The following is a 13,263-nucleotide window of genomic DNA, read 5'->3' on the forward strand; positions in this document are numbered from 1 at the left end:
GGTCTAGTAGGGGTATTTTTCAAAATCTAAAATTTTATGTTATATGTTAGGTATGGTTGTTTAAAATTAAATTTATGATCATATTGAATGATTTTAATTTAATTTATTGTTTTTGTGGCCATGGTTCGAAATTAAGATTGAACATGTTGAAGGTTTTTACATTTAGTGACATGTAAAATTACATATTTTGATAATAAACCCTTAATGACCCTTTTTAATTACCATTCTATACTGAGCATATAGCATTTTAAACTCCGGATGGCGATATGGAAGATATGATGTTAATGCAACGGCTCGTAATTTTGCTCCGATTAGCGATAGCTTTTGGTAAGAAAATTGTTATAAAATTGTTATCTAAAAAATCAATTATTTTCCTTTTTTCTTTCTTAATGTTGGCGATGAATATTTAATCAACCGCTGGAGATAGTATAGGTCAAGCGCTGAAGATGAGAAGAACTGCAGTTTAAAAGTCCTCTGTTTGATATTGAAACTGCAGTGCTTAAGATTCAATCCCCTTGCTAAAGATGTAAAGTCCTGTGGTATCTACAGAGATGTAAAATGAAGTGTAGAGAGTGTTTTCACTAGTTCGTTTAATTTAATTTATAAACCCCTTTAAGTACTCCATTGTTCTATTGTCCTTGAATTATCCAAACAAATACGTATTTAACAACTTAAATATATTTCTATACAGAAGTATAGATATAGATTTCGTATAGTAACTGCCCCATACAAATTAAACATATTCTATTGGCTTAGACTAAATAAACAATAGGATTGGATACAATATAAAACAACTTAACATAATCTTCTTCAAAATAAGTACAATATACAAAATTCAAGATGACAGCAATTAATATATAATTCAGTACAATATAAAAGCTATATACAATAAATATATCATGTCTAAACAGTGACAGTTGGATACGAGTATATTTAAACAATATTAATCAAAGAATCGGTGTGTAACCACTGTGTTGATGTTGATGCCACTGCTGATGGACGCTTCGTCCCCGAAGGTATCACCAGCCCAGTAGTCAACATTTGGGCATTGACATGAATATTAATAACGTGGTCATTTTTAAAACTTCCTGTTTACAAATAGTTATCAAAAGTACCAGGATTATAATTTTATACGCCAGACGCGCGTTTCGTCTACATAAGACTCATCAGTGACGCTCAGATCAAAATAGTTAAAAAGCCAAACAAATACAAAGTTGAAGAGCATTGAGGACCCAAAATTACAAAACTTTGAATTCTTCGAAAAAATAAGGATTTTCCTATTCCAGAAATAGATTACCTTATCCGTATTTGGCACAACTTTTTTGAATTTTGAATCCTCAATGCACTTCAACTTCGTACTTGTGTGAATTGTCTTGACAAATTTTGATATGAGCGTCTGGCGTACTAAATTATAATCCTTCTAGCGTTGATAACTGTTTGTATATCGTATATAACTAATATGTATATTTCAGAAAGGATAGCTTTTGTTCAACACTAATTAAAGATTTGATTCCTAAAATAATGTGGATAGGACATTCTCAGTTACTAAATAAACGCTTGTCGTAATTCTGTATGTAATATATTTTCCATCCTATTTCCAAAGAGGAAGCATTAAAGCTGAATTGAATTTAATAAATAACAAATATCTAACGGCAATAAATTCCATGCACGTATTCAGAAAGGGAAATATTTTTAGTTTCAAAAAGAACGAACTCTTTGCTAGCTAATTGCGACCTCAAGCTGCAAGCACTCATTTTTTCAGAATCTGTAACACATCACCAATCCCATAGTTCGCATGCATATTCTGAAGTGGAAATGTGTATGCTAGATATATCGTATTACGATTTTTTTTCATCAAAAATCAAAATATCGAGGCGGATTAGTATTAAACGGCTTCATTGTGCCAAGAAATATATTCTTTGCATGATTCAAATTTATTAAAGTTGCTGTTATCAAGGGTTATGAACAATATTCCTAAACTTTAAAATGAATATATGTAATAAAAAGAAAACATATCAAGATCTATCTCTTATATATTTGAACAATTGTCAACAAATTATATGTAACTTACAATGTTTGTCCTGCGAATTTTTGTCCAGTGTATTTTTGACCTATCAAATTTGTGACTCTCTGTCCTGTCGCTTTCTATCCGTATATCGAAAGGGATGAACATAAATATATGAATGTAAAAATACGTAAAATCATAAAATTTAGATAATGCGTTACTAAAATATTCCTTTCCCCATTTTTCTGAAAATATTCTAAAAGATAACAAAACATTGAAGAAATACCAATATCGTTTCTGTGCAGTCGAATGCACGGATCCTCAAGACAAGTGCCACGGGATGTTTTATTTGGCATCTTTGCTTTTCGGCCAGAATGGTCTTATTTCATAAAAGTATGATGTATTTCATTTTTCGTTTAGTATCACCCTTAAAAGATAAAGTGTCAATTGTTTGCATCATATTGTGTGTCGACCAGAAAACGTTATTGTGGGTTTTCTTTGAAAACAGAAACTGTTATACAACAAATGGGTTAACTATTTTGTATCCATAAAGTTCCATGAAACACTTTACGGTGAAGTTTTTCTCATTTCAATTGCGTATCATACATTTAATGTTTGGTACAAAGATTTCTCACTATTAGGAAACAAGGGCTTTCATATTCTATATAAATTATAGCACAGAGAAAATTTGATTTTGTCACCTGCGCTCAATTTTCATTGATAAATAAGTCTAATGCGCATGTTTTTTTTAAGGATCAAATCATACGGACGTTCCGAATCTAGTCATATCATCACGGCAATCTGACTGGGACACCTCACAAACATCGTGCCACTCTCTGGCAGGTGAAGATGTATTTTGTACCGAAAACAACACTAGAAAGAAATGTAGACCGGAAATTGCAGACTTTTATGACACGAGTGGTTTACCAGAAACGTTTACAGCCTGGGTTGATTCTTTTCTACAGACATCATACAGTATAACATTTGACGGTACGTGTTGTAACATAAAGTTTTATTAAAACAATTTTACCCTTAGACAAGAATCTAAAACTTTTGAATATTAATCAATATAGTGAAAAATTAAGAGGGAAAACAATTTTACGGCTGTTGTTTATGACATCTTTTTCGCTATATGTGATAGTTTAGTTTTAACAAATTAATGCCTATGTCAAAACGACATTATGTCTCCCAAATTACACACGTGTGTTATCATATTTCTGACGCAATATCAACGATACTTCTATTTTCCTTACTGTATTTGAGTTATTTCTTTGTTTTCTTGTTTTATGTGCGACTTCTATTTGTATTCGGCACTATTTGTTTTCTCTAGTTTGAACTTATTTATCTAAGTTGAAATTTAACGTGCATAGTGAAAATTCAGTTTAAAAATTACAGAATGGTATTGAGTTATAGGTTCTACACGTGTTGACGAGTATCATCTAATAAACTTTTACTGTTTCCCTTTAACTGTCTTTGTGCTATATGTTAATTTTGGTAATTTGCCTTGACGTGACGTGTGCATCCTGATGGATTTGATTTTTGCTTTAGTCTTAAATTGTGCAAATGGGCCAGGCGGTGCGATTCGGATGCATTATGTTTTCAAATTGTTGTTTTCATTTTGGTTATCCTTGAAGTTATATTTTACTTCATATGTGCTCTTGTTTTTTAAAAATGGCGTTGTTGATTTTTTTCCCAATTTATGTGTTTGAATGTCCATTTGGTATCTTTTGCTCATCTGCTGTTTCATATTTATTTAAAGATAATTTAACACTAAGCTCTATATCTTTGTTGATATGTTACAAGGAGGGTTGTTTTGGTCTAGACACTAAGAGGGCGATCTATTTTATTTCTTAAATGAACTTTGTAATTTTTGGTGTGCACATTCTGATTTTTTTCAAGGGTTGATACTTCATATCCTTCCTTTTTTTTGATAATAATTGGACAAATGCATTGTGTGGAAGAAAATATTGATTTGTACACCGGCTTATTTACTCCAATTTCACCACATTATAGACATTCCTGTTTCAAGTCAGTAGACTGAAAATCAGTGGTTGTCGTTCGTTGCGGTCGGCCATATTTGTTTTTCGTTTATGTTCTTACATTTAACCGACTAGTGGACAGTTGTTTCATGGACAATAAAACCGCATCTCCTTATTTGTATGCATGTACATCTATAAGACATGAGTTCCAACAAGGTCATCATATTTTATTCCAATATTCTTACCCCGGAAAACAATTGTAGTAACTAGTTTTGTCAAATCGTACTCGTATAATCGTTCGACCGATTAACCGGTTAACCGGTAGTCAAAGGCCTTGTCAATAATACCCTTCACATAGATATAAGAAGATGTGACATGACTGTCAATTTGACTACTTTCCATTGAAGTCATACATTTACGTTTTTATAATACGATGAATTGAAGTTTGTCCTTTGGTATTATAAGGCTTATCTGTGAAGATTCCTGTCGAAGATAGACTTTTAATAATCAAATACACAGTATTAACTATGACGTTTGTACTAACTTCAGATTGAAAAATAAAAAAAGAACGTCTTGATCTCGTGAATTGAATATGTATGAATTCGATGATTCTCTGTTTTCTCTTGTTGTCTCCGAAAATAATCTGGAGAGTTTGATTTAAATTTATGAATCCTGATACTCGTACCATCAAGTATGCATCGATTACATTCACGTTGGATTTTTACAGAGTTTGGGTTAGCTTTTCGTTTAAAGTATGACAAAAACATGCACGACGGATATTGCACATTTAAGATGTAGGTCTACACTATATTACTAATACTAGATCAAAAATGAAATAATGAAGTAAATCGTAAATTTAATCGTATTACTGATTTTACTGTTAAAAAAACATGTAACTAGTTATGTTTCATTAAGATCTTGCCCGGAGCTGAGAGACAAGTTCTAATTAACTTTATATTTTTGGATTAACAATAGCAATCAATATACTGGATAAATTAATTAACCGGACAACAAATTTTAAAGAAAACGTAACAATTTAATGATTTCAATACAAATTTATATCAAATCTATTAAAATTTAAAAAAAGTCCGGTTAACCGGTTAGCGTTTTTGGTATTCGGTCGTTCGAACGGTTAACTGGTTAACCGGTTAATCGTTGACAACACTAGTAGTAACATGATTACTGATAGTTTGTTTTTGATTTAATTTTTCTCACAGGCTGTTACGAAATATTACGCGGTGACAGTAGTACAAGAGGCCTGATGAAACATGACACTGTTCCTGACCTAAACGACTGTGTTATCTCATGTCCGTCTTCTATTGAAGATATTGGTTGGATGGTATGTTTTATGTTTCAACTTATGCAATTCAACTGATTTAGATGTGGTACGAGTACCAATGAGACAACTGACCATCCAAGTCACAATGTTTAAAAAGTAAACCATTATAGAGCACAGTATGGCCTTCAACACAGAGCCATTGCTTACACCGAACAGCAAGATATAAAAGCCCCTAAAATGAATAGTGTAAAACAAATCAAACAAGAAAACCAACGGTCTAACCTATAAAAAATGAGTTTATAACAATGCTCTTTGAATGTTCATGCAAATAAGAAAATGATACACCAACGTTAGTATTAGACAGTCTGACTTTGCCAATATCAATGCACTCTTAGCTTGTCTGTCACAGTTTTACGTGAAAACAATACATTAACAACATTATATTTCCGTGCTTATTCTATATAAAAGTACAAACTATCGGCAGATCAAACTCCGATCAATACACTACTAAACACGAGGAGTAATGGAAAAGTGATTCCATAATTAAATCCGTCAATGCTCATCTATACTATTAAACGAGAAGACCTCATTTTTGGTGTCGCTTCTCTTCTTTCCACAATAAATTAATCAACACGACTCTGTGTCCTATATATACAGTGCATAGTCGCATTTGTCATCCATTCATATGATTATTCAGATTGAGTTATTTTGGGAGAAAAACGAGAAAAAAGGCATCCGGATATTGTCCCGTCATTGGACGAAATTTTAAGTCAGATTATACTTCCGGTTTGCGTTTTTCTGTATACTTTGAACAAACAAATAGTACGAATAAAGTGTATTTTAATTCTGTTCAGAGTTTATCAAATGGAGAGGGTCTGTATACTATGTCAATTGACCACCATGGATCGATTACTAAACTAAGAATTGAAAGTAAATACACTTTATTTTTATAGTAATATACAGATAAGCGCTAAAATTATTCATGTGAACTTTTGATACCTTTCCTGAAATTCTCCATTCATTAAATATTTTACAAAATTCATTGATTACAAAAAAAAAAATGTGGTATGATTGCCATGTTGAGACAACTCTCCACAAGAGAACAAAATGAGACAGAAATTTACGACTATAGGTCACCGTACGGCCTTCAACAACGAGCAAAGCCCATACCGCATACTCAGCTTTAAAAGGCCCCGAAATGACGATGTAAAAAAATTCAAACGAGAAAACTAGCGGCCTTATTTATGTACAAAAAAGGAACGAAAAACAAATATGTAACACACAAACTAACGACAACCACTGAACTACCGGCTCCTTACTTAAATGTTCATAACATACTAAATGTATGTTCACATTGAAATTGATAGAAAACCAAAAATTTGGAATTTTGGACATGAAGGAGGAGGTATAAAACTTCTAACAACACTTTACATACTTTTAACTCCGCTCTGAATGCCCGCGATTTCGCGGGTGTGTTCTAGTAGTTTGATTATAGTACAAAGAGGTTTAGTATGTGATTACCCGCACTTTAAATATATCTAGAACACACCCGCGAAATCGCGGGCATTCAGAGCGGAGTTAAAAGTATGTAAAGTGTTGTTAGAAGTTTTATACCTCCTCCTTCATGTCCAAAATTCCAAATTTTTGGTTTTCTATCAATTTCAATGTGAACATACATTTAGTATGTTATGAACATTTAAGTAAGGAGCCTGTAGTTCAGTGGTTGTCGTTTGTTTGTGTGTTACATATTTGTTTTTCGTTCCTTTTTTGTACATAAATAAGGCCGCTAGTTTTCTCGTTTGAATTTTTTTACATCGTCATTTCGGGGCCTTTTAAAGCTGAGTATGCGGTATGGGCTTTGCTCGTTGTTGAAGGCCGTACGGTGACCTATAGTCGTAAATTTCTGTCTCATTTTGGTCTCTTGTGGAGAGTTGTCTCAACATGGCAATCATACCACATTTTTTTTTTGTAATCAATGAATTTTGTAAAATATTTAATGAATGGAGAATTTCAGGAAAGGTATCAAAAGTTCACATGAATAATTTTAGCGCTTATCTGTATATTACTATAAAAATAAAGTGTATTTACTTTCAATTCTTAGTTTAGTAATCGATCCATGGTGGTCAATTGACATAGTATACAGACCCTCTCCATTTGATAAACTCTGAACAGAATTAAAATACACTTTATTCGTACTATTTGTTTGTTCAAAGTATACAGAAAAACGCAAACCGGAAGTATAATCTGACTTAAAATTTCGTCCAATGACGGGACAATATCCGGATGCCTTTTTTCTCGTTTTTCTCCCAAAATAACTCAATCTGAATAATCATATGAATGGATGACAAATGCGACTATGCACTGTATATATAGGACACAGAGTCGTGTTGATTAATTTATTGTGGAAAGAAGAGAAGCGACACCAAAAATGAGGTCTTCTCGTTTAATAGTATAGATGTCATGAAGTGACGAAACTCTCTTTTCTTTCCTGAATACATTTTCCTAAGTAAAAGTAATGATCTGTTATGACATTTTATAATTTTTGATATGAAAGATCCATCCACACGTTTTTTGATGAAGGCACTTCAGATTTTTGAAGAAGACACATACAAAACAGGTTTTAAAATTTAAAATTGTTCAAAAGTAAATCCGTGGTTATCAAATAGACAACGATAAGAAATAATACCAGAAAAATCCCCCTCCTCGTCCTCCCCACTATCCACAAAAATCACACACAAAATAAAGCACAATACAAAATAAAAGATAAAAAAGAATGAGAATGACATTATAAAGATATCCCGTAAGTACATCTGAACAGACGAACAAACAATTCAAGATAATACAAAACAAAAATTAAAACAAAAATATGCAAAAGATTTCAAGAGAGAATTAAAAATGATGGAATGACAGATCCCCTTAATTGTACCGTTTTTCGAAATCATTACAGGACGGTGATTGTTATTGTTTTATCGATGGCGTATTCAGCTCTGTATCCACTATGACGGCTCTACTGTCACCAATACAGTGCACAGATGATGATTTGAACAGAACTAACACGGTCTTCAATCTTTACAAGAGAACGAAACGTAATGTATTTGTCTATAAATAAGTTCAACGATTAAAAAGTAAAATACTGAATTCCAAGGAAAATTCAAAACGGAAAGCCTCCAATCAAATGGCAATGTCAAAAGCTCAGACACATCAAACGAATGGATAACAACTGCCCTATTCCTGACTTGGTACAGACATTTTCTTATGTAGAATAATCAATCTAGAATTAATTTGCCTTTAGCACCCATCATTACTCTTTCGTGCCTGATATTATGTATATGTGAAACACTATGACTGATAACTCCATTACAATGATTTCTCAAGAAATCAGTTGATTACAATTTTGTTTTTACTGGACATAAAAAGCAAAATGCAAAAACTTTAACTCCTTTGCTCATAACCAAGCAGTTGCTCATATAGAAAGTGATCATAGATTTTGAGGAAAACAGTTATGATGTTTATTTTTAAAAGATCAAACTGGCTAACATGGACCAAAATAACACATGTTTGCAGTTAAATTCAAAGACTTTTATGTAACGATCAAAACATATTTCTTCTCCTATTCCAACGCTGTGACTTTTTTTGGATTTCAATCAGCATAATGTGTGTATTACTAGTAAATTATTAAGTCAGGGATTTCGTTAGCACAAATTACTTAAATCCGGGTAAACTTATCAATCCGTTGCATAAACTTAATCTTAAAGGTTACAAATTCCACAGTTTAAAAACATCTTTGAATATTGTTTTGATGGGTAAATATTGATTTTGTTATCAGTAAATCAAAATAAAATTGAGAAAGGAAATGGTGAATATGTCAAAGCGACAACCACCCGACCATAGAGCAAACAACAGTCGAAGGCAACCAATGGGTCTTCAATGTAGCGAGAATTCCCGCACCCGTAGGTGTCCTTCAGCTGGCCCCTAAAATATGCATAATAGTACAGTGATAATGGACGTCATACTAAACTCCGAATTATACACAAGAAACTAAAATTTAAAATCATACAAGACTAACAAAGGCCAGAGGCTCCTGACTTGGGACAGGCGCAAAATTGCGGCGGGGTTAAACATGTTTATGAGATCTCAACCCTCCCCCTATACCTCTAGCCAATGTAGAAAAGTAAAACAATAACAATACGCACATTAAAATTCAGTTCAAGAGAAGTCCGAGTCTGATGTCAAAAGATGTAACAAAAGAAAATAAATAAAATGACAATAATACATAAATAACAACAGACTACTAGCAGTTAACTGACATGCCAGCTCCAGACCTCAATTAAACTGATTGAAAGATTATGTCTTCATCATATGAATATCAGGTACAATCCCTCCCGTTAGGGGTTTAGTATCATACTATCATAAAATATATGAGAAGAACATAACCCGTGTCATGCCAACAACTGTTTTTTTAGAAATAAATGTGTTTAGTTCCGATGCAAAGACCCTATCAGTGAATCAATGTTAAAGCCAAAATATGCAATCTTTAATGACCTGACAACAGTATCGTAACTATATCCCCTTTTAATAAGTCTATTTAAAGGTTTTGTTAGTTTCTGAGGAGAATACTGACATTTTTGTGCTTTATAAAGAATATTTCCATAAAATTTTGGATGTGAAATACCTGAACGTAAAAACAATACTGAATATTACATATTTGTATCTTCAAGGTACTACAGTCTGTCAATGCCTTTATTTTGCACGACGTCATGTTTTTCACTTACTGTTAATGACACCTCTTCATACATTGGATGTTGGATGTGGAATGATATTTCAGTTTTAGAAAAGATGATGTTTTTAGTTGTTATTGGTTTTCAACTAGCTTCCAGTATCTGCAGTACTCATAGATCTGTACTTGTGTATTTTTTGTTATTAAGGATGATACATGGACTAAAACCCTGCATGTGTTTTTATTTGACGTTTTTACTTGTATCGATCTAATGAGTAATGCTTCTTCTTTACTTATCTTGTAATTTATTTTGTTGTTATATTGCACCCCTATCCCAAGTTAGGGTAAGGATTGAACGCTCACAAAAAAAAAAAAACACCGCCACATTCTTAATATGCCTGTCCCAATACCAGTATTTCAGTGGTTTTCGTTTGTTTATGATATTTGTTTATCGTTAATTATACTTTAATTTTCGAAATCGAAATGTTTCATATGTTTCACGTCTGGGTAATTTATAATAGTCCAATATTCGGTATAGATTGTCTCATTGTTATAGGTCGTATAATTGCCCAAATCCACTGCATTCAAAGTTTGGTGAATAGAAAATGTTGTCTAATTGGCCCATCATACGACATCGCTTTATTCTTATATCACAACACCACAATTATATTGTAAATCATATATTAGAAGTTGCTTCCAAACTGTATATTTAGAATGCATAAATTGTGTATACAATGTAACCACACAGATAGAACAGAATTGGTAATTAATAAAATGCTACTTCCTAAATGTTTTGTAGGTCATAATCTTATTTCAATGGGATGTCCAGTTGGATCTTATTTTGGACAATCATACGTAATTCTTGGATTGGTTTACTGTGAAGATCCTCAATTATATTATTGCAACAATTCTAACGACGGTACGTTTGCATCTTGTTTACGCTGCAAGTTTGAATTAATTTTTTTTTTATCTCAAATTAACTTTAAAGAAAAGTAGTACTCAACTGTGAAATGCACGTTTATCAATATAAGAAAATGTCTAATAAATACGTTAATTATAGAATAACTAAATAAATAATTCATATATTAAAAATATCAACGAGTTACTGCACATGCCATAAATTCACGAACGCGTGCACGATTATCAGTGCTGTTTGGTCACGCGTTGAATTTAATAGTTTTCATTCACTAAGAAAACACAGAAATTCATTGCAACCAATGTAAAAAAAATCTACATGAGAAATACTCTGAGGCGCTGTTCTAGAAATTAAAATTTAAAATGAACACAAAAATTATCATGGAACAATAACACAGTGGCGGGATGTATAAGTACATAGCCACGTCATATGTATCAAAGAAGCACAAATAGGCATATCGCCAGAGCTCATTAGCAAAAAAAAGACATAAAGTATCTTGAACAATAACACAATGCTGAGATGTATACTAGTAAGTACAGAGTCACGTCAAATTGATATCACAAAAAAACAGACTTAACAGTAAAAGTCATATTATAAAGACAAATAAAAAAAGCGGATGATTATCCGGAGGTAAATAGCTTTAGTTCACCAGCAGTGATATTGACCCAGTTCTACAGTAGATAAAAATAACACTAACTAAGTTGTATGCTTTCAAATAGATAATGTTTACCTTAAATGAGATTGAGGAAATTGCCCACTCGTCCTCCTCTTGCAGCCTAGACTCTAGTCTAAATAATTATGACGTCTTGAAAGGCTCTTATCATTTTCCCTTGGACGCCTTACATCGACGGAATGCGTCAAAGCAAAATTTTTAAATAGCCTTTCAAGACGTCATAATCATTTGGACTACTTACAGCCCTGTACCGCCACCAAGGTATAGTATAGAATTTTTAAGATTGAGGTTCTTTTACTGGAAAGGTAAAGCTCCTAGGTAACTTTTAAAATTGTGATAATTTCCATGAATAAGATAATTAATACAAATTTTATCAAAAATAAAACATAACATGACTGTATAAATATGATAGTACGTTTTTTTTTAGCTTTCGGGCCAGACACTTGGCATGCAGCCGTAGAAAATTGTACTAGTATGTCTGGAAGATTGAGTAATAGACTAGAATTGATATGGAAGCACCCAACATCACTTTCTCGTTTCTGGATGAATGGTTTTACGATTGAAAATCTGGCATTTAATGAACGTAAGAAATTGAATATTGACAGTGTAAAAATTGTATGCATTATAATGCCTTATTTTTCTTCGGTTCACATCTAGTGTCTAAATTAATAGATAATAAGGGCTTACACTACCAACAATTTGACTAGCGTTTACATGTACATTAAATGCCGCTATAAAAACAGTACTTTTAGGAAACATTACTAATCAGTACATTAAATGCCGCTATATAAACAGTAAGTTTAGTAAACATTACTAAACAGTACATTAAATGCCGCTATATAAACAGTACTTTTAGGAAACATCACTATTCAGTACATTAACTTTTATATCATTTTCAGTAATGTTGGGAAAAAGTTGATTACAGTACTGAAAATTACAGTCATTTATCAGTACTGAAAATTTCAGCCATTTTTCAGTACTGAAAATTTCAGTCATTTTTCAGTACTGAAAATTTCAGTCATTTTTCAGTACTGAAAATTTCAGTCATTTTTCAGTACTGAAAATTTCAGTCATTTTTCAGTACTGAAAATTTCAGTCATTTTTCAGTACTGAAAATTTCAGTCATTTTTCAGTACTGAAAATTTAATTATTTTACAGTACTGAAAATTCAATCATTTTTAAGTACAGAAAGTTGTAGTCAAATTCAAGACCTAATAAAAAACTCGGTTATGCTATCACAAGGAGCCCTATCACACATATCATAAGCCCCAAGGGTGAGTTGGGAATAGAAATATGCTCACTTGGTCCTGTTCCGATCGGCAGTAAAAAGCTTGTTAAAGTGGGGCGTCCGTCTGGCTGTGAAAGATGTATCAAATTTGCAGCTACGTCCTGTCAGAATGCATATATCGAGGTTTAATCCAATGCCTCGAGTAAATAGAGTGACAAGATCTCTGTTAAGAACCCTTGCAACAACTCTTCTGGTTGCATGGCAAAATTTTTGTCCCTTACTTATATACCTTTATTTTCCAGTGGAAGTCGAAATTCCCCCTGATCATCATCGGGATGGGCCTCTATTATTAAAAGACCTACTAGTACCTGTTGTATTTATTGTTAACTTGTTCTCGTCCAGAACCATCGTGAAATATTTGCCACTGGACATAAAGCAATCAATAAAAATTAATCATTAACAAATA

At 32.5% G+C, this 13,263-nt stretch overlaps 1 protein-coding gene across 1 annotated transcript in view; it reads left to right on the forward strand.

Annotated features, from left to right (window-relative positions):
- Window positions 1–249: 249 nt before the first annotated feature.
- Window positions 250–13,263, forward strand: part of LOC139512305 (uncharacterized) — a 43,357-nt gene continuing 30,343 nt past the window's right edge. The window contains exons 1-6 of the mRNA XM_071299812.1: window positions 250–327; window positions 2,759–2,995; window positions 5,202–5,323; window positions 8,211–8,349; window positions 10,780–10,899; window positions 11,997–12,152. Coding sequence (XP_071155913.1) covers window positions 267–327; window positions 2,759–2,995; window positions 5,202–5,323; window positions 8,211–8,349; window positions 10,780–10,899; window positions 11,997–12,152 — 835 coding nt within the window. The 5' untranslated portion in view covers window positions 250–266. The remainder of the gene's footprint in view (window positions 328–2,758; window positions 2,996–5,201; window positions 5,324–8,210; window positions 8,350–10,779; window positions 10,900–11,996; window positions 12,153–13,263) is intronic.

The sequence above is a fragment of the Mytilus edulis genome, chromosome 2, assembly GCF_963676685.1.
Source record: "Mytilus edulis chromosome 2, xbMytEdul2.2, whole genome shotgun sequence".
NCBI lineage: Eukaryota > Metazoa > Mollusca > Bivalvia > Mytilida > Mytilidae > Mytilus > Mytilus edulis.